This window comes from Lotus japonicus, chromosome 2 (assembly GCF_012489685.1).
Source record: "Lotus japonicus ecotype B-129 chromosome 2, LjGifu_v1.2".
NCBI lineage: Eukaryota > Viridiplantae > Streptophyta > Magnoliopsida > Fabales > Fabaceae > Lotus > Lotus japonicus.
In genome coordinates this window covers 57,411,176-57,438,504 of record NC_080042.1, presented here as the reverse complement: position 1 = coordinate 57,438,504, position 27,329 = coordinate 57,411,176, and the positions used below count along the sequence as shown (strand labels likewise).

At 40.3% G+C, this 27,329-nt stretch overlaps 2 protein-coding genes and 1 pseudogene across 2 annotated transcripts; 2 read left to right on the top strand and 1 right to left on the bottom strand.

The window, feature by feature from the left end:
* The first annotated feature begins 2,877 nt into the window (after positions 1 to 2,877).
* On the top strand, positions 2,878 to 3,423 carry LOC130736705 (uncharacterized). Its single transcript, XM_057588501.1, has one exon. It carries the CDS (start codon positions 2,878 to 2,880, stop codon positions 3,421 to 3,423), a length of 546 nt encoding a protein of 181 aa, XP_057444484.1.
* Positions 3,424 to 10,833: 7,410 nt separating this feature from the next.
* On the top strand, positions 10,834 to 14,684 carry LOC130736704 (cysteine-rich receptor-like protein kinase 10; annotated as a pseudogene).
* Positions 14,685 to 20,207: 5,523 nt separating this feature from the next.
* LOC130736703 (uncharacterized) lies at positions 20,208 to 21,611 on the bottom strand. The gene has a single exon (XM_057588500.1). The coding sequence runs from the start codon at positions 21,609 to 21,611 to the stop codon at positions 20,208 to 20,210; it is 1,404 nt and encodes a 467-aa protein (XP_057444483.1).
* Between the last annotated feature and the right edge of the window lie 5,718 nt (positions 21,612 to 27,329).

Sequence of the window (27,329 nt, the reverse complement as noted above, 5' to 3'; positions counted from 1 at the left end):
TATTTTTCTACATTTTATATTATTTTTCAAAATATTATTAGGTTTTATTATTTTAATTTAGAATTAGATAAGTTTATTTTAAGTTTTTATCTTATTTTATCTTCTATTGATTTTATTTTATTATCTTTGAATGATTTTTTTCCTATTTTTATTGTTATTTTAGGAGAAGATTTGGAAAAGATGGAATTTAATTAAAAATTCTGGGTCTGTGATCATGTACCGCGCGACCGCACGAGTTTTCCATGCACCTGTCGTGCGATCGCGCCACTTGTCAGCTCACTGGAAAAGGACGCACCAGATTCCGCACCATTTAGGCTTACCGCGCGTGCAACCGCACCAGATTATTCCCAGCGGAGAAAAGGACAAAAACGTGGCTCTGATACCCTGCTGCGCGCACATGCTGTTACGGTGTACGTCACCCATGTACACCACCATATTGGAATCAAACGTCAAGAATTTCGAGGGTGCATGTTCTTACGCTGCACCCCGCCACGCTGGATCTCAGCCCCATCAGAACGTAAAAAACACTATAAATAACGTTTTAAACCTAATTTTTCATGTTTTTTGCACCCTTGGACGAATTTGAGCAAGCCAGAGACCCAATTTTGGTTCTTGAAGGAATTTTTCCAGGTTTTCTTTGATCTTCTATGTGTTTCTTCTTTGATTTTGAGTTATTCCTCATGCCTATGAGGAACTAATTCTCTTTAGCACTTGGGATGCCTAGTCTTTTTGATCTTATGCTTTAATTTGTACTTTGGTTGTGTGATGAATTCCTATTACAATCTATGAATTCCGTTTCAGTTTTAATTCTATTTGATTGCAAGCAAATACCTTACTAATTTCTGTGAGACTTGGAAGAGTTATTAGAAATTAGGGATTTAAGGGAACAGAGTTTATTAACTTTTCTCTACGACCTTAGGAATGAGGGTAGGAGTAATAGTGGTGGCCGGAATCATAATTTTATCTTTGATCTGTTGGTTTAGGTGCTCGTAACACAGACTTAATATTCAGATTAAAAGTCTTTCTTGTTTAAGGAATTAGCAAGTTAAGAACTTAGGCTAGATCACCATAGAGAGTAATTTTTATTTCACACAAACAAGTTTGATTAGGCAAAAGTGATAATTGGCGAAGCTAATCCAGGTGCTATTTTTCCAAATTAAGTTTCACAAATTCTATTAGCTTTCTCATTTTTCCCTGCAATTGAAAAATTAAATCAAAACCCCCAATCTTATTTTACTTTTGCTTACTAAATCATAGAATTAGTCTGAATCGATAATTGAACACAATCCCTTGGGTACGATATCTTTTATATTACTACGGGCAAATCTGTATACTTGCAGATTGGCTTATCAAGTTTTTGGCGCTGTTGTCGGAGATTGTCTTTCTTCTATTGATTTAAGCTAGTTTTTATTGTTTAGAGCTTTGCTTTTAATTTATTTTACTCATAAAAAAATAAAAAAATAATATTTGTTTGCTTTTATATTGGTGCTCTTAATTTGTTTGCTTTAGTGTATGCGAGGTACTGTAGAACCAAATTCTCTACTTTTTGATTCTGAGATCGAGAAGACTGCCCGCAAGAACAGAGCTCAACAAAGAAGAGAAAAAGCAAGAGAAAAGGCCAAAAGTACCATGGCTGCAGAGTCACCAGCTGAGATGGAGGCAAGGCTCCGTGGTCAATTAACTGCAGAATTTAATGAACGTATGGAAGCTGAATTACAGGCTCGTTTGATTCAGAATCAAGAGAATGAGGCTGCATTGGAGGCCGAGAGATCCCTGAAAGACCTTAATTCAATCCGGGATAGGATGAAAGTAAAGGCTGTGGAAACTCATGAGAAATACCTTGGTTTGCCCACGGTGATTGGTAGATCAAAGAAGAGTGTGTTCACGTGTGTTCAGGAGAGAGTGGCAAAGAAGTTAAGAGGATGGAAAGAGAATTGCCTATCTAGAGCTGGTAAAGAAATCTTGCTGAAATCCATAGCGCATGCAGTACCAATCTATATTATGAGTTGTTTCAAGTTCCCAACTAGTGTTTGTGATTCCCTCGAAGCTTCAATGTCGAATTTTTGGTGGGGGCAACAAAAGGATGAGAGGAAGATCCATTGGATGGGTTGGTCCAAACTTTGCAGACCAAAATCTCGAGGTGGCCTAGGATTTAGGGACCTCCTGTTATTTAATGAGGCTCTTCTGGCTAAACAAGTCTGGCGATTGCTCCATAATGAGGAATCCTTGCTTTTTAAGTGCTTGAAGGCTAGGTACTTCCCTAGATCATCTTTGTTGGAAGCCTCTGTGGGTTTCAGACCCAGCTTTTCCTGGAGGATCATCTGCTCAGCAAGGAGCACTATCCAGCTTGGATCCAGATGGAGAATAGGGAATGGTAAGTCAGTGGCCATTTGGGAGGAGGCTTGGTTACCAGGTGGGGGTTCGGGGATGGTTCAGAGTTCAATGCAATTGCTACCTAAAGATGCCTGTGTTGAGATGTTAATTGATGCTCCTAATAGAAGGTGGAATAGTGAGCTGGTGATGAAAACTTTCCATAGTTTGGAGGTTGGGATAATTCTGCAAATTCCTCTGCCATGGAAGGACAAAGCTGATGTTAGGGTTTGGGCTCATGATAGACGTGGTTTTTTCTCTGTTAAATCTGTTTACTCTCTGTTAATTCAGGAAAAAGCTAAGAATGAGGCATCCTCTTCTAAGGGACACCCCAATTGTGGTTTTGTGTGGAAGCTTGGTGTTCCTAGAAAGATCCAACACTTTGTGTTTAGATTGGTGAATAATGCTCATCCCTGCTAAGAGAATCTCAAAAGGAGGAAAGTGGTGTGTGAGCCTGGATGCCTTTTGTGTGGTGAGCATATTGAGGAAACTGCTAAGCACATCTTCATGTCTTGTGAGTGGACGCGGCTTACTTGGTTTAACTCTAGTTTGGCTCTTAGGACTGGAGAAGTCAGTGAAGATGTAGGATGTTGGATTTTAAGCTTACACAAGCTTCTGCCCAAAGATGATTTTGACCTCCTTGTCATGACCCTCTGGAGCATATGGAAAACCCGAAATGACTGTTTGTTCAACAAAGCAAAACCTGATGGCCCGAAGACCTTGTTGATTGCGCAGGAGCTGAGAGCAGAATGGCTGAGTTGCCAAGATCCTAAGGGTAGTAAGGACCAAGCTCAACCTCAACCTTGTTGGAAAGCTCCCCCAACTGGTACTTTGAAAGTTAATATGGATGTTGGGTGGTCAGGTTGCAAGGGTACAGGCTTTGGTTTGGTTATTAGGGATGAGAAAGGATCTTTTCAGGCTGTAGCCTCTCATTATGTTGATCACAGGATGGATCCAATTCCGGCAGAAACTTTGTGTCTCAGATGGTGTTTGCAGATGGTTGGAGAATGGAATTTGGATCACCTAATCATTTCCTCTGATTGCCACTATTAGTGTAGTATAGATTGTTGTCTTCCTATTGTATTTTTCATGTTTTATTGTTCCTATTTCTATACTGTGATGTTGTTTTTACTTTTATATTTCATTGTAAGTCTAGTTCTTCTTAGACCGTGAACTCCTTTATTTCCATGAGAAACTTTCTCTCATGGTTTTATCTATAATATTTCTCTTTTTCGAAAGAAAAAAATATTTTCAATATTTTAGTCTATAATTTCTTTTATGTTTAACCACACTGATATATAAGGTCTAGATCCGCCCTTGGTTCATCGAAACAATTTCCAAACTAAACAACCCTTATACATGTACCACTAATTAGTACATACGAATATTTTCTCAAACACTCATTTTTGTGAGGTTTTGACGTAAAACACCCCCCACAAAAATAAGAATATGCGAATGGTATATACTGTTTTGGGTGACTAAGGCGCATATTTCTCCGCTCGGGGGAGACTGACTTAATTCGATTTGGTAGGAGAGTAAAACTTATTATCTTGAAGTCAATGCCAAAGGAAAAATGACTTGTACACACTCTTTCACCTCCACCTTCACCGGTGGTGAGAGAGATAGGAAGAGAAGAGAGATAATTAAGATTTGTGATGTATCGTATGCTAGGAAAAGAAGTGAAATATAGAAAAAAAGGTTAAAGGTCATATTGGTGCCTATCTTTGTATCTGATTTCGAATTTAGTCCCTCCCCGAAAAAAAAACTAAGCGATAACTCTCTGACCTTTTTCAAATTTTGGTATAAGTCCTTGCCGAAGGACGGAGCTCTGGCGAGGCTCCTAATGGCACGCTGAAATGAAAAAAAAAATTAACTACACCTCAGAATAAAATCTAAAATAAAAAAAAAAAACTTACCCCCTCCAAAACCATGGAGAAGAGATCCCAACCCAATGCCGTGTAGTGAGCAGCAAAATCCTTGGGGCATCCAATTAATTTGTCTTTGCATGCAAGTCAGGAAGTAGGGTGAATGAATAGTTTACTTTTTTTGGCAGGAAATCTTTTCTTTTTGGTTTTTTTTACTTTTTTCTAATGTTTTTTTTTATTTTAAATTTTATTTTGACTTGTAATTATTATATTTTTTAAATTCCACCTAGAATTATTTTTCCATGTCAATGTGCCACTAGGAGTCTTGCCAGAGCTCCGCCCTCTAGCGAGAACTAATACCAAAATTGGAAAAAAGTCAGAGAATTATCGCTTAATTTTTTAAAAAAAGAGACTAAATTCAAAATCAAATATAAAAACGGGTCAGAATAAAATTTAAAATAAAACAAAAAAACATTAGAAAAAAATAAAAAATACCCTTAATTCACACCCAAAAAAAAAACCATGGAGAAGAGATCCCAACCCAATACTGTGTAGTGACCTTGGGGCATCCAATGGGGTGAATGAATAGTTTACTTTTTGGCAGGGAACCTTTTGGTTTTTTCTATTTTTTATTTATTTTAAATTTTATTCTGACTTGTAATTATTATTATTTTTAAAAATTCACCTATGATTATTTTTCCATTTCAGCGTGCTACTACGAGCTTGGTCAGAGCTCTGCTCTCCAGCGAGGATTAATACCAAAATTGGAAAAAGGTCAAGGAATTATCACCTAGTTTTTTCTAAGGTGGGACTAAATTCTAAATCAGATATAAAGATAGGGATCAATATAAGATTTTTTTTTCTAAATAATGTAAAAAAAATATTTATTTAACAAAAAAGGGTGGGAAAAAAATTATTTAGCAAAGTGGGGTAGTTTTTGGAGAAAAAGCCACGGATGTGTGACCCCGCCAATAAACCGTGGCCATAAGTATAAAAAGGCCACGGTTCACACTAAATGTGGGTAGAACCAGGTTTCATAAAGGCTACGGTTTCAAAACTGTTGCTTAAAGTATTTTTACATAGAAAATTCATATAAATTATCTTTACTTATGAAAAACAAATTCTTAATTTTTTTTATAATTTTATATGAATTTAACGTATTTATTTGTGTTCTTTATAGATATTTATTTTAAAGAAAAATATATATTAATTTTAAACAACAGAAATAGATAATTATTTTAAAGAATAAAAATAAATATGAGGCTTTTTATTTATTTAAATATTTATAAAGAACACAAATTACTCTAATAAACTCATGAAATTTGAGTTCAAAAAAAAAACTCATGAAATTTACAAATATATAAAATTTTTGTTGAAAATGTCTAAATAAAGAAAAATGTCCATATTTATTTTAGTTTTTTAAAATAAATATTTCTAAATAACACAAATAAATATAGTAAACTCATATGAAATTCTTTTTTGGTACATTGGGAAGATAGTAAACTCAAATGAAATTCTAGAAACATATAATAATTTGTTTTTCATAAGTTAAAATAATTTATACGAATTTTTAGAGAAAAAAATTGATGTCAGTGTTAAGAAACTTAAGGCAACACCAGTAAAACCGTAGCCTATCCTGAAACCGGGGCTATGGCAACAAAAAGCGGAAACCGTTGCCTTTTTAGACTTTTGGCCACGGTTTATTAACAGGGCCCCGCGCCCGTGGCCTTTTCTCCAAAAACTACCCCACTTCGCTAAATAATTTTTTTCCCTCCCATTTTTGCTAAATAAATATTTTTTTTACATTATTCAGAAAAAAAATCTCAATATAATCTTTAACAAAAAAAAAGGCAAGTAAATATGAAATAGAAGAGAAAGTAAAGTTTCAAAATGATATAGGCCGCGTTTGGAAACACAGCTTAATTAAGCGCTTATGATCATAAGCGCTTATTCATAAGTTATTTTAAAATATTTATTGACATAAATTGAAAATAAGCTATAGATAAGCATAAGCTTTTTTTCATAAGCTATTCTGAATAGCTTATGAAAATAAGCTCAAAACAGCTTATGGTAGACTATAAGCTGTTTGCATAAGCTCTCTCAAACACTGGCATAAGAGCTTATGCTATCAGATAAGCTCAAATAAGCTCTTCCAAACGGGGCCATAAAATTGTCCACTTGTACGGATCAATATGCAAGCATAAGTGCATAACCTTCATCATATAAATTAAAGGACCCACGATCATCAATTATATTGGAAAACAAACTTGCTAGCTGTGTGAAGACCCCTCTCATTTCCACGAGACTACTATTCGTACTAGTCTTGGGCCCCTAAGCATTTCCATCCTTAGGTTATGTTGTTGAGCCCTTGACCTTATCGTTTACTTTTGCTTGACTTGCCTCATTAATTTCTTGCCTTGCTCTACAATCCCAGACCCAGGTTTACAACTTTTAGGGTAAATGCTACCATACCACAATTGTATCATACATGAGTGATGTTGACCAGGGTCGGTCCCGACATTTTGGAGGTCCTGGACAAATAATAAAAATAGACCCCTAACAATATTTTTTTAAAGAACGCTATCTATTTAAATTGTAAATATCATCAACAACTTCAAAAATGTGACTAACATAAACAAAACGTCATATCCACTTATCTAGTGAATTATGTAGAAGATCCCAAGGAAACCTTCACGTTCCAATGCTAATTAAGCTCTTAAATATGACCAACATATATCAAGTTACTTGTATCTGCAATTTCCTCTTATTAATTGTGAACATCTTCAATAGAGAAGTACAGAACTGGTCTTAAATGCAACTACTTTTTGTTTTTGGAAAACTTAAGATTTTTTTTTTCTGAATAATGTAAAAAAAAAATATTTATTTAGCCAAAAGGGGTGGGAAAAAAATTATTTAGCAAAGTGGGGTAGTTTTTGGAGAAAAGGCCACGGATGCAATGCCCTAGTAAAAAAACTGTGGCCAGAAGTCTGAAAAGGCAACGGTTCCCTCTTAGTGTGGTAGAACCCAGATCTCATACAACGCTACAGTTTCTAAACTGTTGCCTAAAGATTTTAGGCAACAGTTTAGAAACCGTAGCCTTTGGAAAATTTTATTTTTTGGGCCCCTCTTTTTAGAGGCCCTGGGCTGTGGGCCTGCTTGCACAGGCCCAGGGCCGACCCTGATGTTGACCAATAGGAGTTGCTTTGACTGTAAACTTTGACTTCTTTATTTTATTTTAAAAAAAATAACGAAAAACAAAAAAAAAGATTTGTATTAATTATGTTATGGTCCTAACATTTTTGTAATTTCATTAAGTGGTAACCCAATTTCATGAAACTTCTTTTTTGTGCATTTTAGAGTTTTCACATTCAAGAAAAGAGATTAAGCTTTATCTTAACCCAGAAATTCATCTTCATCTTCTTCATTAGCATCTCCCTCACCAAAATAAAAAACCACTTCATCTTCCACAATCCAGATTTGGAAAAAAGATCCACAAGTCCTCCCTACCATATCAAATCCCCATTCCCTCAAGAGGATCGATTCAGCTTCAAGGATCTCCTACTCATCATCTGCTTCTCCTTTATTCCCTCATTAACGAGGATTCTTCTTCTTCTGCAAATCCCCCACCACTTTCTCATCCACTCACTCCAACACACACAACTAAACACCACGCTCAATTTTCTCCATTTATAACCCTCTTGCTGTAGTATCTTCCATTTAGATCTATTAAAAAGTTAATGACTTAGAGATTTTAAATGACTTCCTTTTATTGTTTAGTAAAAGAAATCTTAACAAAAGGTTCAACAAAGAAAATCAAAAGGAAGAAGTCCTTTAACTAAAACAGAAAACAACAGAGACAATAACACAAACACCTTGTGTGCAGAATCGTCATCCAATTCACAGTCATAATCACAGCCAAACCACAACCACAACCGCTGAAACTCACTCACAAGTGCAGCGTGTGCAACAAAGCCTTCCCAAGCACTTGACAGCCACAAAGCCAGCCACTGCAAATCCTCATCGGAAACTCATCCCCGCCACCGCCGTCAACAACAACGTCTCGACCTCCACTGTCACGGTCATCAGTAACAGCGGAAAGATGCACAAGTGTTCAATCTGTCTCAAGAGCTTCCCTACTGACCAGGCCCTCGGCGGTCGCAAGCGGTGCCACTACGAAACGACAAGAGCAGCAACAATAACCACAGCAGCGTCAACGCTGCCAATACCGACATCGCTGTGACTACTACCGAGGGCGGCGACGCCTCCTCCTCGGCTCATAGCCTTTGCAAATTTGACCTAAACCTCCCGCGCTGCTGACGGAATTCAGTGTTTTGGGGAAGGAGGAGGAGGAGATTTATTCTCATTTAATACATTAGATGAGGACTATTTTGTAAATAATAAAATTAATAATAACAGAAAAACAAAAACATAAAGTGCTTAATTAATTACACTCTGGATTTATTTAATTGGTACACATCATCTTATGTATCATATCCCAACTAAGTATTGTGGTATCGTAGCAAGCACCTAAATAAAGTGGAAATAAATTATAAGAAAAATTAGGTGTAAACATATCATCACTCAAATGCATGTATATTTCCGTGAAGTTCACTAGCGTGGAAGATTATTTGAAAGCGTGAAGCTATCATTTGGGTCCTTTAAAAAGAACTCTCATATAGACCACCAACAATACAGATTGGGTGTCTACCCATATCCATATTTGTGACATAAAAATACTTGTCTGTCAAAAGCTTTGGTTAAAACCCAACCAAAATTTTTTAACTTTACTTTTCAAACAGAGAAGCAGAAAACCAGAAACTAGTCTAAAACTATCATATCATCATTAAATTCAAACAACTTGATTCATTCGTATTTCTCTACTATAATAATTTCACTCACATTTTCTTCTTATTTCTCTTCTTTTTTCTCTACATTACTTATCTTATTTCATACTTCTCTCTTTTGATTTCCTATCTCTCAAGGTGGACCTCCAATCTCATTTCCATTTTCCAGGAGAGTAACTATTCATAGTCTCCGCCCCTAACTATTTCCATCCTTATGTTATGTTGACCTTGTCGTTTATTTTTGCTTGACTTGCCTCGTAAATGCCTTGCTTTTTCAAGCACTCCTTAATTGATTGGTGTTAGAAAACTGGGTGTGATAATCCTGGATAAAGTCAAGAATCGTGAGCGTCCACTTTCCGAACAAATTATTTCGACCCTATAATTGCCTGGGTTCACGAAATCTTTGTTGGGATAATGCTTGACAATCAATCTGTTTCTTGGCACAAGAGAACAAATAAAGAAAGTAGAGAGATGTTGTGTTGTTCGAATTTCTGTTTCAGAATTCTGTTTCTGGTTTTCTGCATGTTTTTTCCTTAGGCTGCAAGCAACCTTATATAGAAGGTTGTGTTTGCACGAATGGTCACAATTGTTCCGAAAAGTCACAATTCTTCAAACAATTTCAAACTAGGGTCACAACTGTCCACCCAGGGGCTCCGCCCCTTGGACCCCGCCAAGGGGCTCCGCCCCTTGGACCCCGGTTCGTATTCGCGGTAAATTATGCGTTGGCTCACCGAGCATGCACTCCGCACTAACCTGACTCGATTCCGAGCCTAACGCGTAATTGCATCAGCCTATAGTAGATCACATTACTACTAAAATACATTGATGATTCTAAAATCACCAACAATTGGCATCATCACAAAGGATGAGAAGGAGAAGTTTTAACTAAAATTCAATATTCTGAAAACCGGACCGGACCGGCCGGTTCGACCGGTCGAACCGGGAACCGGGAACCGGACATCTCACCGGTCTGTTACGCTTCCAAAACCGGGAATTATCAAACCGGACAAAAACCGTAAAAACCGGTCAAAAACCGGTCAGAATCGGTAAAACCGGCGGTTTTGCGGTTTAACCGGTTGGTAACAAAATTCCATTTTCCAAACAGTGGCTATTAATATCTGCGTTAATATCACGCTGGCACCCCTTGATTTCCTCACTCTGACTATTAGTATTAGTTATTTCCATAAAAAGCTGTGAGCATTTATTATTTTTTTAAATAGAACATTTATTACTCACTCTTTGACTGAAAAGAACAAAAAAATATGTGTAAATTGTATAGCTACTGGACACCGTACACGCCTACTATCAGATTTTCAAGAAATAAATGCAATGATTTGAAAAAAAAAACAATGAAATATTTTGAAACGTACTAGAACCATTACCTAGGTAGTTAAAAAAAAACTAGGTGGCTTTCTATATTTCATTTACGGAAGTTCTATTTCTTTTTAAAACATAACATAGTATTTAAATTCTCATATTTAATATATTAAAAACGTTTATAATTTTATATATAGTAAAAATTATATTTTAAATAGTATTAATAATTAATATTTATTTTTAAATACTACAGGTTGGATCTCGGTTTGACCCCGGTTGAACCTTTAAACCTTAAACTAGTGCTTCCACCGGTTTAGTGACCGGTCCGGTTTTCTAAACATTGCTAAAATTGCATCCTTGAACCCTGACATCCTTCCATTCGATGCGGCAGTGTTCTCTCAGAAGTTAATTTTTTTGATCGGTCCAATAACAAATCCATGTCTTCCTATAATGTTTTCTTCTTCTTTATCCTCATTAGCTTCCTCAATTTTTCAACTACCCTGGCACAGGACACTCCTTATCATATATATCAGGTTTGCTCCAGCAACAGCACTGCGACCTCCAACAACAGTAGTGGCTTCCAGAGACGGATGCAGGTTGAAGGATGTGAGGGCATGTGCCCTCACTTCATTTTGGAAAAAAATCATTAAAAAAAATTTAAGTAGTAAAAGTATGTGATTTTTAATGGTCCTTATGGTAAAAATTATCCTCACTTATTTGTCACATTGTTAAATGTCATCACTTGAGTGTAAAAGTATGTGATTTTTATGACTCATTTGGTACAAAAATGTATCACTTGTGTTCCATTAGGTAAAAAATGTCTTCATTTCTAATAGTATTTGTTAAATTTTTTTACAAATATATTGCTCTCACAACATGAAATTTCTAGATCCGTCACTTGTGGCTTCCAATTGGATCTGAAGACCCTCCTCTCTTCATTGTCGTCTAAGGCCACCGGGGACACCCAATTCTACAACACAACAGTCACTGGTGCAACAGACCCCTCTGACTCCGTCTATGGCTTATTCATGTGCAGGGGTGACATCTCCTCTCAACTGTGTCAACTATGCGTCACAAACGCAACCCAGCGACTATCCTCAGAGTGCTCCTTGTCCAAACAAGCTGTGATTTGGTACGACGAGTGTATGGTTCGCTACTCCAATCGCTCTTTCTTCTCTACTGTGGTTACTCAGCCAGGACTTTTCATGTGGAGGAACTCAGCTAATATCTCAAACCCAGAAAGCTTCAAGCATTTGTTGTTTAAGACCATGAATGCAACTGCAGATGAAGCAGCCAGAGGTGATGAGAAGATTAAGTTTGCCACAAGGGAAGCAACTGTCTCAGATTCTCAGGACCTTTACTGTCTAGCTCAGTGCACACCAGATTTGTCACCCGGTGATTGCAGAACATGTCTTAGTGTGGCGATAGAACAACTTCCTATGTGCTGTGAAGGAAAGCAGGGAGGTACAGTTCTATATCCAAGCTGTAATATTAGGTATCAATTGTACCCTTTCTATAACACCATTTCTCCATCACCCACTCCTTCACTTGTTCCCGCCACAACAAATAACACTTCCCGTGGTGATGATTCTGAATTATCACCAAATCCTATCTATCTCTCTCACAATTGCTCAAGTGACCAAACCTCCCATGCTTTCCAAATTTACATCAAGACCCTCCTCTCTTACATGTCTTCCAACGCCACCAGCGGCCAGGAGAAGCATCAAGAGCTTGATGTGAACGGCATCGTATATGGCCTCTTCTTGTGCCGGGGCGATGTTTCCTCTGGCCTATGCGGACAATGCATCCTAAACGCAACGGATCGAATATTATCAGAATGTCACTCCTTTCAAGAGGCTATAATTTGGTACAGCCAATGCACTCTTCGATATTCCAATCGGGAGTTCTTTTCCACAGCGGACACAAGTCCAAAATATTCTGAGTTGAATATCACCAGTTCTTCAAGCCTCACCCCGAACCAAAACTTCTTCAGTGTCACATTATCAAACAACTTAGCTCAAATTGCGAATGTCACAGGAAAATGTTTAGGTAGATATCTAACAAGATCAATGAAACTGAATGATTTACAAACTCTGTATGCTCTTGGCCAATGTACGCCAGATTTGTCCAGTGATGGTTGCAAGAGCTGTTTGCAAGATGTGATTGGAACATCAATTCCCTGGTCTCGATTGGGAAGCGTAGGGGGAAGAGTTATGTACCCAAGCTGTAATATGAGGTTTGAATTGTTCAAATTTTACAGGGTTGACGGTGATGACGAAGCTCAGCCACCATCAGGACCTACTGGTAGTGGTAAGTGATGAATAGAACAGAGTGAAAAAGAGAAATGATGAGGGAAGAGATGAAAAAACAAGATAGTTGTAGATTGATGAGGAAAGAAATTTTGTGTTTATCTCTTTTTATAGATATAAAATACGTAGACTCTTTGAATATTTATGAATAAAGAGACACAATGTTAAGTTTTTTTTTTTCAATTGAATATGAACACAATTATCCCGTCCTTAATACCTTCAAAGAAACATAAACCATAATCAAGTTTTAATCATCCTATCATCATGACTTTTAATTGCATTTTTGCCATTACTGCTCCATGTCAATGAGATGAGTTAATTGTTGTGTGCAGGGAAAAAAAGTAACCGAAGGCGAACTATTATCTTAATTGTTGTGCCTACAATTATTTCAGTAATACTCCTTTCCTTTGGTTACTATTTGCTAAAGGGAAAAGCTCGAAAGAGTCCTACCACAATTCTGAAAGAAAATTGTATGTATTATTGAAATGAACTGTTACATGCTTCTTCTTAAGTTTTAAGATGTTTGGTAACCTTGTTTAACAATTCAATTTTGGCTTAGTTGGTAATGAAAGTGCAACTTTAGAGCCATTGCAATTAGATTTTTCGGTAATTGAAGCAGCAACCAACTACTTTTCTGATGGCAATTACATTGGCAAAGGTGGATTTGGAAAGGTTTATAAGGTGAGAAAATGTGATATAATTTATTTTTATACGTGTTTATCACAATTAATCTTTAATATAATTTCAGGGTATTCTTCAAGATGGACGACAAATAGCTGTGAAGAGACTTTCAGAAAGTTCTAAGCAAGGTGTTGACGAGTTCAAGAACGAAGTTTTATTGATAGCAAAGCTTCAACACAGAAATCTTGTGGCATTCGTTGGCTTTTGTCTTGAGGAACAAGAGAAAATACTCATTTACGAATATGTGCCAAACAAGAGTCTTGATTACTTTTTATTCGGTTTGGCATATCTTACCTTAAGCTCTTTACTCAATCCATTTTTATTGCCATGCATAATTCATATATGTTTTTTCAAAGAAGTTTATTTGATTCGGTTTATTGATTGGAAGACATGTTTCGATTAAATGATTTTGTAGATTCTCAAGGGCAATATCCATTACGTTGGGATGAACGTTATAATGTTATTGGAGGGATTGCTCGAGGAATTGTTTATTTACATGAGCATTCACGGCTTAAAGTCATTCATCGTGATCTAAAACCCAGCAATGTTTTGTTAGATGAAAATATGATTCCAAAAATTTCAGATTTTGGTTTGGCATGAAGGAAGCACAAATATAATTGCTGGAACACAGTAAGTTTCAATCTCTATCTTTCCCTTTCTAACTTCACAAGGTATATTTTAATTAGTTGAGCTGATATTCAATTTGCCCTTTGTTTTGTAGTGGCTATATGTCGCCAGAATATGCAATGCATGGAGAATTTTCAGATAAATTAGATGTTTTCAGTTTTGGAATCATGATTTTAGAGATTGTCACCGGGAAAAAGAATCTAAGTTCTGATGTGAGTATAATGTTCTATTAATAGTTTTCTTGTATTAATCCTTTTTGTCCATATATTTATTGTACACTAAGATTCGTTCACAAATGCAGCGTATAATAATTTTAATATTTTATCTAATAAATTGTTACAGGTTTGGAGACAATGGAAGGATGAAACACCTATTAGTATATTGGACCAAAATATCAAAGAAAATTATTCTAATATTGAGGTCATCAGATGCATTCAGATTGGCCTATTATGTGTTCAACATAACCCTGACCTACAATGACAGAAATTGTTTCATATCTTAGCAGTTATTCAGCTGATTTGCCAACTCCACAAGAACCTACAATTTTCTTACACAAAAGGATGGATCCAAAAGCACTTCTTCAAGTATCGAGTTATATTAAATCTGGAAATAATTCTGTCAATGAAGTGTCTCTAGCTAAGTACTTTTCTTCCCCGGTAGTAATTAGTTGATTTTTTCATTTCAAGTATCGTTGTTTGAGAACAAGTCAAGTGGTATGTATAACTGAATTATTGAAAAGAATACTTGTCATTTGTTGCTTATATGAGGTTGGTTTGTATGGAATAAATATCTTTACTGAAGACCACGTAAAGAATACTAGTCATTAATGGTTTTACTGAAGATCGACCACGTAAAGAATACTACTCAACTAAACTGCCTTATAATTCATGTTGCTTATAAAAAAAAAAACTAAAGTGCCTTATGTTAGACAAACCCTGAAGATTGAAGTCTTAGATTCACTTCCAAAGATCATGTTAAGTAATAGAATAGGTTTCATTGATTCTATGTTCATAAAAATTTAATTGAAGGTCCTGATTCAAATGTTTATGTTTATGTGTCATTTCAATTCCACAATATTGAAGTTGAAATATATAATTGAAAATTAATCAGTATCAGATTATAAAAAACAAAGCTAAAGTTACCTACCTCTGTATCTAGGTCAATTGCAAATTTCATCAAAATCAAACGTGAAAATTTCTGCAAATGCGAAGCAGGGTTCGGGCAAACAAAGAAACCAACTAGGGGAGTTGAGCGAAGTCTGGGAAAATATAAACTGCGAGGAAGATTGGAAAAAATAAAAGGAAACTCATGCAAACGAGAAGGAAGAAAGCAAGAAGAAAGAAGTGAATTCATGTCGTACCTGAGTTTGGTAGAATGCTGAGATAGGCCAAGCTAAAGCTCCAGACTTGAAAGAATGGACACTAGAGAATGCGAGAAGGGTGTGAATTGAATTTTTTCGCCTGATTAAAAGAGGAAAAAACACGAATGGCTGTTAATTCTAAAAGAGCAAATGAACCTCAAATTCTAATTCACATAATTTTCCCTTGCAAATTTTTTAAAAGATCAAACTTCAATATATTATGTTGAAACAGGGATAGAAGCTAAAATACATAAGCGTTCACAAAAGAAAAAGCTTCAAAGGGGACTTTCTCCACCTAAACTAAATCAGAGTAGGAAGAGGCGTGTCTAGCTGAAAAATCGGCATTCATGCACAAAAAAAAGGTCTACAAAATTAAGATGCGGGAAATGTAAACGAAAATCACTAATAATATATAGAAGCTAGATAAGAGCCTCTATTAGGGGGATTCTTCCATCTCTTAAATAATTGGAGGAAGTCAGTCTCAAATCAAGTCCTTATGAAACCAAGATAAGCTAAAAACATCACCTACCTGAACACTAAAGCCTCAGCAAACACTGAGGAAAAGGCATTAGTCGGAAACAAAGTCGTTACAACCAACAACTCACCCTCATGGTCTCACACAATCATACCTGGACTGGGCGAGACCCCATGGTCCCTCGCCCAGGAGACCTGACCGTGGGCGGGGGACGCGCCATGACCTTGGGCCTCCTTCCCGAGACCCAACTGGCCCATTTGGATAGATTAGAGGCGCCAAAGCCCAACTCCACCTCTATAAATAGGAGGGGAACACCAATTGTAAAGGACTCTTAGCTCATTTGAGAAATAATAGCATTGAAATTCAGTTATATTTTCTCTCTCTAAGCGGTTAGAGTTTCTCTCTCTAAGCATTCACATCACTTTCCTCACACTTTGGGTACTACCTTCCCTCTCTATGTTATAGCACGAAACATTTGGCGCCGTATGTGGGGAATGGTAGATTTCTATTCCCGGACTACGTGAATCACGATTCAGTGGAGTGAAGCTTGTTCATCTAAGCAATTGTTCTTGAGTTTTTCATAGATTGTGATCCAGAAGTGGATTCCTTGATTTTTCGTACAGTTTCTTCCGTTTTCCGAGTTTTTTCGAAGAAATTCTCCAATTCCGATGGAAACACGTCGCAGACGATGTGATGAAGATCCTGGACATCGGCATGTTTCGCCGACGCGCCGCGTCAGAGGCAGGCCGCAACGTGCGCAGGTGCAACGTGAGGAGACAGATCAGGTGACTCCTCCTGCTCCGCCTCCACCTCCTCTTTCTCCGACGCCTCTGTTGCCCTCACCGCCGTCCTCGCCAGAGCGGCAGAGGTCACCCACAGCGTCAGGAGGAGAGACTCAGGCACCTCAGGCACTGATCTCCAGCCAAGATTGGAGACGTTTGATTAGTAGTATTGACGATATACGACAACGAAACGAGTATCTTCAAGAGCAGCTAGAGTATTATCGTTTTGAGCAGCAAGATGAGGGAGAGCGCGAAGTAGAGGCTGTGGCTGAGTTCGAACCGTTTTCAGCGGCGGTAAGGGAAGTTGCCATTCTAGACAATATGAAGAATATAGTGATGGAAACCTACAGTGGAAAGGCTGATCCCAAGGAGCACCTGCTGTATTTCAACACAAAGATGGTGATCAGCGCCGCTTCTGATGCGGTCAAGTGCAGGATGTTTCCAGCCACGTTCAAAGGCACAACAATGGCATGGTTCACGACTCTACCACGAGGATCCATCACGAACTTTCGTGACTTTTCATCCAAATTCCTTGTCCAGTTCTCGGCGAGCAAAACTAAGCAGGTGACGATTGAAGATTTGTACGTGCGTCAATCTGAGGGCGAGACTTTGAAACAGTACGTGAAGCGGTTCAGTGCTGCATCAGTAAAGATAGAGGAATCCGAGCCAAATGCCTGTGCCCGCGCCTTTAAAAACGGATTGCAGCCAGGGAAGCTAAATAGTAAATTGAGCCGGAAGCCAGCCAAGTCAATGGCGGAGGTGAGAGCCCGGGCGAACACGTACATACTTGACGAGGAGGATGACGCTTTTAAGCGGAGACGCGCGAAGGTAGAGATGGATGGCGACCAGAGGGATGTGTCACAAGAAGATAAGCCGAGCAAAGAGAAAGTAGACGGAAGCAGAAGGCGGGACAGGAAGGTTCGAACAGGGGAAAGAGCGCCGAAGGAATCTTTGTATCCCAAAAAGGAAAATTTTGAGCGGCGCGGCCCTGGCATCAGGCTGACCCACGTCGCCGGGAAGAGGCAGGGAAAAGTTTGAACGCCCACCTGAAAGAGCTGCTGCGTGAAGTTAAGGCGGTGCACGCAGTTGAAGAGGGCGAAAGAGGAGCTGACCCGCCACGGATAACGACAGACAAGGCCAAGTGGTGTGAATATCACCGCTCAGCAGGACATGACACGGGGGATTGCTTTACTCTGAAGAATGAGATCGAGAGACTCATCCGAGCGGGGCGGTCGCAGCTGAATGAACGCGGTGATCGTTGGATCGGAGAGCGACAGCAGGGGAACAAGTACAGGGGATCTCGCCAGCAAGACGATCGCCGGCGGGAAGATCGTCGCCACACGCCAAATACTGACAAAAAGGAGACGTTGGCCGCACGGAAGAAAGGAGCAGAGGAAACCTTTAATAATGATCTTGAGCCACCAGTTGGCACGATAAATACAATTGCAGGTGGTTTCGGCGGGGGTGGCGTAACGGCTTAAGCATGGAGAAGACACGCTAGGGCGGTGGCGTCGGTGCAACAATACGAGACTCCTTTTGGGTTCCAACATCCCGACATAGTGATTTCAACGGCAGACTTTGAGGGGGTTAAAACGCACAAGGATGACCCTGTAGTCGTCATGATCAGGATCAACATTTTCAATGTCCGTCGAGCCCTTCTGGACCAAGGCAGCTCTTCTGATATCATCTATGGAGATGCATTCGATCAACTGGGATTAACAGATAAAGATTTAATGCCTTATACAGGAACTCTGGTGGGGTTTTCAGGCGAGCAAGTTTGGGTGCGGGGATATATAGATTTGGACACAATCTTTGGAAGGAATACACTTAACCGTCTTTGTGCGGTAATCTCCACGGCCCATCTGGCGGTCAAGTATCCGCTGATGTGCGGACGAGTGGGAAAGATTGCAGTCGACCAAAGGCAAGCCAGAGAATGTTACAACAACTGCCTCAGCATGTACGGCAAAAAAGGAGCTGGCGAGGGACACCGGTGCCATGAGGTTGAGATTCTGGAAGGTAAACAAGACAGGTTGAGCAGGCGGAAGCAGGAGACAAAACAGGTTCTCGACAGGAAGGTAAAGAGACAACGGGATAGTCAGAGCCGGGTTAAGCAAGAAGGTAAGGCAGAGCGAAATGAGCAATTCACAGATATCCGGGCAGAGGAACGCTGGGCTGGGATTATTGATGACTTGGAAAGGTATAAGTTTAGTAGAGGGGTGCTGGAAATCGAGCCTAGGCTCACGCCAGGTCAGGAGCGGCGGTTGGAGAAGTTGGTAGAGGATAATTTCGACCTCTTCAGCTGGAGTCCGAAAGATGCGACACTATAGGAACTTCCGCGGTTCAGGACACAAGCTCTTTCGAGCAAGGGACCGAACGAGCAGGAAGGGAAAGTCGCGATAAGCCAGGAAAGGGACTCAGAGGTTTTTCAGCGCCAAGGTTACGAGCAAAAGGGAAAGGAAGTCCTCGGGCGGACCCAGGAAAAGCAAAAGGCGGGGAAGAGAGGCCTGACGTACCGCAACAAGAACAAGGGAAAGGCTAAGGCAAAGCAAGGGAAATTGGACAGAACAATGACCTTCGGGAACAAAAAAGCCAAGTGGAATGAACGAGAAAGTGAATTAGAGGCAAGTTGGCAAGAAAGGCAATTCCGCGACGACAGGGAGTGGGTGGCGAGTACGTCAGGCACTAAAGGCGAGGTCCTGGGCATAATACTTTGATTTGGGAGTTTGGCAACGGGGGCGAGGATACAGCTAAGGAACCACATTGGGAGGAATAGGACAAAAATAAAGATGCACTCTTTTTCTCCATCTCGGGAGTTTTTTAATGAGGCATCCCTCAATGTACAAAAAGATGCGGTAGCCTGGTGGGAAAAATTCCCCGAAGGTGGCAATCCAAACACAACCTTGATGTCTGGGGATTGCTCCGGGAAAGTCCGACGCAAACCGGTGCTATCCAAATAGCAGCTCAACTAACATGTCACGTTCGCTCGGTGGGAAAAATTCCCCGAAGGTGGCAATCCCAACACGACCTTGATGTCTAGGGATTGCTCCGGGAAAGTCCGGCGCGGAGCGTTGACCTCTCGTTGGCGATGTTGGCGGGAAAGCGACTTATCCCCAAAATGGGGTGGGTCCCTTATCCCCTTAGTCTCCCCGAAATCTGAGAATACGAGGCCTCCCCGAAATATGGGCGAGAAAATAAACTAGGCATAAGTCTGGGTAAACACATATGGCCATTGGGCCCCCAGCAGTGTAAGCCCTTGGCGGGATGAAACCGCCAAGGCCACACCTACTCTTACGGGAAATATTGGTGTGAGTAAAAGCCTCAAAATGAGCAAAAGTCCTAGTTTCTTCGGCACACCTTCAAAATCGCTACATGAACGCAAGGCGAAAATTCCTAAAAAATTTCCTAAATGGCGACGGGCGAGCGCAAGGCGAAAATTCCTAAAAAGAGATTGCCTAAATGGCGACGAGCAAACTCAAGATGAATTCAAACTAAAGAAATATATAAGAACATTAATCAATTACAAAAGATGATAAAGAAAAAAAAAAGAAACAAGAGAGTCAATTACACATAGTTATTTTTACATTGACGATTTCTCCCTCTCAATTTCAGCAGCGGCGAAACGCTCAGCGGTGAAGCCTGGAGAATCGTCAAGGCCAACGAGCCCATGTGAGGTAATCTTCTTGAAAGCCCCCATTCCATCAAGGTTAATTCCTGGGTAGAGATGTTGAACATGGGCCTTGGCGAGAAAGAAATCGCGGCCACGTTCTTCCACGACCTCAGCAGCAACATCAGCCACCAACCGGGCTTGAGAGGTTTTGATTTTGGAGTCCATATCCGCGAGGGCTTGGTTTTCTACCTCAAGTTGTGACCTCACATCAGCCAGGGCCTCGTTCGCCGCACCCAACTCGCTCTGAAGGAACGCGATCTCCTTGCCTTGAACGATGCAAGCGGCCCTGCTGGCGTTGATGGTCTCCGTTTTTGCCTTCACCTCTTGCTGAAGTTCATACCAATCCAACTCCAAATCATCCGTCCTTTCCTTGCAAGCAGTCAGGTCCTCCTCGTGGTAGTTCATATCAACGCCTACGTCGGTCAGTTTCCTCGTTTGGGCTACCACCTGGGTCTGCAACTTGTCCCATTCATTATGAGCCTCTTGCGTGGCCGCACGGTAACCTTCAACCTCTTGTTGAAGTTTCTCCACTTCTGCGGAAGAAGCGGAGTCTTGGGATAGTTGGTCGAAGAGACACCCCGCCCGCAAGAGGTGGGTGAGGGCTTCCTGCGCTGCGATGTCAAGGTCAGGAATCTCAGCGGCTCTCATATTGCCGAGAAAGGCGTTGGACAACATGAAGTCGATGGTGGAAGGCTGTTGGCTTGATGAAGATCTTGTTTGGTCGCCAGTAGTAGCACGGTTGGTTTCAGGACTGGGGGGACAAAAGACTGGCGACGCTTGGGGGCTTGCACCTTCGTCCTGAGGGCTCACCGGTCGGGCGGAGGATACTCCAGCTGGGTCCGCCCCGACTTGACCGGAGGAAGGAATTACCTGGGGAGAATCTTCAGGAAGTTGTTGGCCAACGGAAACTCCTTCTGGGCAAGGTGAAGACTCAGCACCGCCCAAGGGCTTTGAAGTCTCTTCGCCCGCCAGGTGTGGGGCAGGTGCTTCGCCATCTGGAGGTTTCTTACCTTTCTTTCTCTTCTTTTTCAACTTCTGAGGCGAGGAAGTCTCGACCCCAGATTTTCCCGCTGGATCGGGGTTAACCTTTTTGGATTTCTGGGACCTCTTCGGAGGAGAAGGCGGAACGGCATCATCATTGGATCCAGGAACCAGATCGTCAGTTGTGGGCAATGGGGCGACGCCCGGTGAAGCCTCATCAGACCCAGCGACACCTGGAGCAGGATCAATTGAAGAAGATCTTTTGACCTTCTTTGGCGGAAGAACGGCAGCCTCGGCGTCAGATTCGGCGACGACGCGTTTCCTCTTGTTCATGATGACCCGAGATTTAAGGCTATTTTCCTGGTTTATTTGCATGTAGTTTAATATAGTTTTTAGGATATTTCGATCATTTTAGGACACTTTAGGCTTAGTTCATGCATTTTAATGTTTTCATTTAGTTTTAGTATTTTTCTATATTTTTTATGTTATTTTTATAGATTTCATTAGGATTTAATCAAGTTATTTGAATTCGGTATCTTACTCTATCTTCTAGTTAATCTCTATTATTGGTTTTTAATTATTTTCCTTTATTATTATTGTTATTTTAGGAGAAGATGTGGAATCAATGAGCAAATCAAGGGTGAGAGCCAAGAATCTCGAAGTCTGGAGCAATCTGGATTTCTTTGCGCCGGTTTTGCGCCGGTTTTGCGCCAATTTTCTCTTGCATCTCGCGCATTTACGCGAACGAATTAGCTTCTGAAATATTCTGCGCCAGTTTTGCGCGAGATCCTTCACAGAATTCGCGCATTTGCGCGAAATAACAACCAGACTCTATTTAAGTGCGTTTTTAACCTATTTTGTGGATCTTTTCACGTTGAAACATTGGGAGAGACCTTTGGAGGCAGAGCTCTGAGTTCTTTAGGATCCCTTACAGGTTTCTATTGTAATTTTGATGTTTTGCTACCTTTTTCTTGAATTGTTTCCTATGACTATGAGGAACTAATCCTCTCTTGTACTGGGGATATGATGTAGTTTTCTCTAAACTATGTTTTGATACGTTTCAGTTATATATGAATGGTTATTTTAGTTCATGAATTTCTTCTTTACTTTTATTGAATCCAATCGCGAAAGGGTTTCATGCTTTCGTTTGCACAATTGGGAAATTGGTAGATGAAAGGGATCTAGGAAGAAATTGAATAAGGGTCTCTGCGCCTTAGGGATAAGGGTAGCAATTTATTTGTGTTTGTCTGAACATGAAATTGAATCTCTAGTTAATTAGGATTAGGTACTAAGGAATTAGCTATCACTAATTAACTAGAAGGGGTGCTTGACTAAGGGATTAGCAAGTAAACATATAGGCTTAGCACCAGGAACATATTTAACTAATTTCATATATAATTGTAGCGGGTAGAAACATAGCTAGGGTAAACGAAATCAATTCCCCGGTGCGCTTTTCTCAAAGTGATTTCAAATCAGTAATTATCTTTTCCACGTTTTCTTGTTACTTCGTTCTATCAACCAACTAAACCCTCTTTTAATTTCGCTTTTCGTCCTTACAACGAGAATTTGGTAACATTAGAAGTAAACTATCACAATCCTTGTGTTCGATAATTAAATCCCCGGGCGAAACTGTATACTTGCAGTTTGGCACATCAGTTCACCTGGGTATTGAAAACATGAGGAAACTCGAGCGAATCAGCAGTTAAGGCGCGCTGTAACGCGGCCGCAGTAAAGTCAATCCCTTCTAGGAGGGTGTGGAGTGTGTTTTCACGAGCGGCTTCGAGCAACTAGGAGCATTCAAGTATGGGGAACCTGGCGAGGAAGCCGACGATGGCTTTATCTTCATTATTCAGTGATGCGTCGGGTGGTGGAGGAACGTCGCGGGGATCCTCGGTCCGATAAAAAGGAAATGAAGCAGTCTCATCCCGACGTGTGAAAGCTTCAGGATAAGAGGGGTGCACGATTATGCGAAAATATCGGCGCCCGGGCCCCATCTTGATGTTTCTCTTATAAGGTTGGAGACGCTGCCGACCCGTTCGAGACTTCAGGGAGACCCACCCGGGAGTCTCGGCTTTCAAGGATCTTGGCTCCACGCCGTAGAAATAAAAGAAATATGAGGTTTTGGCTTCGAGGTTGACGGCGTTACACAGAATCTCGCAGCACCGAATGAAAGCCCAGGCGTTCAGATGAAGTTGGCTTGGGGCTACGTTGATCTCCCTCAAAAGCTGGCAAAGAAAGGGGGAGAAGGGTAGTTTGATCCCCAGATCAAGAAAGAAGTACTCGTAAACATAAAAGAATTGGGGCTCTTCCGCGCCTTGTTCGAGTGTACGACACTTCCAAGGGCGACGGATGCTCAAGCCTCGGCTGGTGATAAGGACATCTTCGAGGGACTTTTCGTGGCATAACCCTCCGACCCGGCGGGCCAACTCGGCGATGGATTTGTCGGTGGACAACTCAGAGGGTTGGAAGATAGCCTTTAGAGTGGGTTCCCGGGTGGCAGACGGAGGGAGGGTGGAAAGGACTTGTTGCCATAAGGCATTTTTCTCATTTTCTTTAAGGGGAAGTCCCCCGGCCGGAGGAGGAGTGGCCGGGGCGCGGGATGCTTGAGTGGGGCTCTGGAGTCGAGAGGATCCTTTGGTGCGGCGTTGATGAGTCATCTTTTGCAGAAAGGAACTGAGATGGGAGAGGAGAAGATGCAGGGGTAATAGCTTGAGTAACTTTGCAAGGTTGTGGAGGGTTTCATAGGGGGCAAGTGAGAGAAAGAAGTTGAATTTAAAAGTTAGGATAAGAAATGGTTGGGAAATCGTGCCCCATCATGACAAAGGTGGAATGATTGCCTCGGGAAACGTGGCATAGATTTTGGAAAAATGGGGGTGCTGCATTGAGTGAAAGCTGCAACGGTCGCTGCTGGTTGATTGAAATTCAAATTGTCAAAGTTGTGATGTAACTAGAAGGGACATGTCAAAGGTAGCGGTTGAGATTCTGTGGATTCACTGACCCTGGCGTCACTTCAAGGCTCGACACGTGGGATGGACACAACACGCGACAGAGTGTCACGATTCAAGGCACGTGCATAATTATGCTGAGGCGGGCAGACTAAAAGCCTTCGCCACAAGCCTGCTTGTGGACTTGGGTCGCCCGGAAGAAGAGGGCGCAACTGGAGGTCCAAAAGTGTTGGTTGCAAAAGGCCATATTTATCAGGCCATGTTGGCCATTGTTTTTCACTTCTAGATTTTAAGTTTTTAAGTTTTAGTCAGTATCCTTAAGGGATCTCGCCTTATTTTTTACTTAAAGACACACTTAGCTCTCATGCTTCGAGCTCGGTGTCTTGTGGACTGGGCGATACCCCAGGGTCCCTCACCCAGGAGATCTGACCCTGGGCGGGGGACGCGCCATGACCTTGGGCCTCCCTTCCCGAGGCCCAACTGGCCCATTTGGATAGATTAGAGGCGCCAAAGCCCAACTCCACCTCTATAAATAGGAGGGAACACCAATTGTAAGAGACTCTTAGCTCATTTGAGAAATAATAGCATTGAAATTCAGTTATATTTTCTCTCTCTAAGCGGTTAGAGTTTTTCTCTCTAAGCATTCACATCACTTTCCTCACACTTTGGGTACTACCTTCCCTCACACTTTCCTCACACTTTGGGTACTACCTACCCAAGTCAGCCGCACAATAAGATCAAATAGAAGTATCAAAATTGATTTTCACCATATCCTCTGGTGGACAACCCCAACTTGACATCAAGATCGCAACTGGTCGCTACAAAACGTGCATCATCGACAAATCCCCATGCAGCATCGTCGCTCATCGCAGCGCCACATTACCAAAGAACATATGTCCTTAAAAAAATACTCAAATCCTCGCCTCCAACAGTTCATACAGACCCAAATTTCAAAGTGCGATACTCTCCCAATCAGCTACTTGTAGAAAATGAACTGAAAATTCTTGGAGAGATCAAGAAAAGACATCTAGTCTTAGATAGAGAAAACCAACTAGAAACAAAAATCTATTTTTGGATACGTTCAACGAAGAGTTGTATTTAAATAATTTTTATTATTTAAAGTATATATAATATTGACAATTTGTTTAAGTATATTATTTCGGCCGCAACAAAAAATTCTAGATACGCCTTTACCGGTTCGCCCCAATGGCCGGCGCTTGGGTGTGATTTGTGAAGACATGGGTGTGATTAGTGAAGACAGTGAGAGGTTAGAAAATCTAAAGATGAAGAGAGGGTAGACGCGTTTTGGAAGGAGAAAGGGTGAAAGGAAAACTAAAATTACAAAAAGAGACACTTATAGTGTTTAAAAAAAAGATAAAGTGACTAAGTGAGGGTATTTATGTAAGAAAGAAAAGGTAATGGGTGCTATTCTACTCTTTCTTATAAGGCAGTGGGTGTAGCATAGCATTCCCTTACATATATATATATATATATATATATAGGGGATGTATCTTATGAGAAAGGTGATCTTATGTGAGAAAATGAGAATAAATCACGACCGTTAGATCTAATCATGAATGGTTAAGATTAAATCAAATTAATGGTCATGTGATCATTTAAAAAAGTCATGTGACTTTTTAAAAAAGTCACATGACTTCATGTTTTAATCCAGACCATTCATGATTAGATCTAACGGTCGTGATTTATTCTCATTTTCTCATGTAAGATCACCTTTCTCATAGGATACATCCTCTATATATATATGGGGTTGCTAACACCTTTTATTTTATACCAAAAATCTAACTCTCTCTTCTATTAAAACCAGTTTTAATTCGGGGTATGAGTGTAAATTTCATTTTTTACTTTTATTTTTTAATTCCAAAAACACAATTTTCTCTCTCTTCTAACCTCCCACTTTTCACTACTGCAATTTATTTTTCTTTCTCCCTTGCCTCTTTATTCGCTCACCTCATGGTCTCCCTGTTCTTCTCCACATTAGGACCTTCTCTTCTCCTATGCCGTAGAGAAGCTTCAATTCTTTTCTGAGACCATTCCACAACCATTAATTTTTATTTTGGCTTCACGTCTTCCCTTTCCTTAGTTAATTCACCATTGCCATTAAAATTAAGCATAAAATCAGAACATTTTAGGGAACCTTGAGAACATGAACATTTTGCCCACCAATCTGATTTTGTGAACCTTTTGCAGGAACCTTGTGATTTTGACGGAGAAACATTTCAAAACTAGGCATTAGAAGAAAAACAAAAAGTGGGGCAATGCAAACAAGAAACAAGGTGCGACAAAATTCCTACTTGGTGGAAAAAAGAAAGAAAATAGGAATGATTCTCTTGGTTTCGATGATTTCCCAGCGATCAAAGGTTGCTTTGTCTCTCTCTCAGGTAGTTGGGAACAACCCATTTTAATGGCTATGGTGAGGAGAAAGAAGAAACAAAGCTTGAAAAGCAGACTAAGATTGGGGAAATAAGAGAGAGAGATGGGCGAATTAAATGATGAGAAAGAAATTAAGTTTTTCAATTTAAAATTTTCAAAACAAAATTACATAAACAACCTCCATTTTAAATTGGTTTTAAGAAGAGAGAGTTGAGTTTTTGGTCTAAAAAAAAAGGTGTTGGTTGCTAACTTACTCCTTCACAAAATCAAGTGGGAGTAAGTTAGCATTCCCCATATATATATATATATATATATATATATATTAATAAAGAGGGGATAAGACAATGGAGATACTAAAAACCAAAAAACTCTAACCACCCACAAGAATACACAAGCACAATACCCCTATAAACGACAAGAACTTCCCTAAATAGAAGGTAAACCCAATAAAGCCGAAGATCTAAACTAGAACAAAAAACCACCACCAAGAGAAACCTAGTCACTCAAGGTGGCCCACCACTTGCTGATGCGGAACCTGACATTGAGACAAGACAAAAAACAGAGAAGGAAACATGACGAGCAGAGATGGACAGAAGCACAATCAGTCAGCTCCGGGAAAGCAGAATGAAGCCTGGACGCCACCAGAGAGATGAATGACAATGGTATTGGTTCTAGTGAGGGTAAGTGGCGGCGATGCTCAGAAATTAGAGAGTGA

Coding starts and splice junctions, on each gene's coding strand:
- LOC130736705 (XM_057588501.1), top strand. CDS start 2,878: ATGTCTTGTGAGTGGACGCGGCTTACTTGGTTTAACTCTAGTTTGGCT.
- LOC130736703 (XM_057588500.1), bottom strand. CDS start 21,611: ATGAACAAGAGGAAACGCGTCGTCGCCGAATCTGACGCCGAGGCTGCC.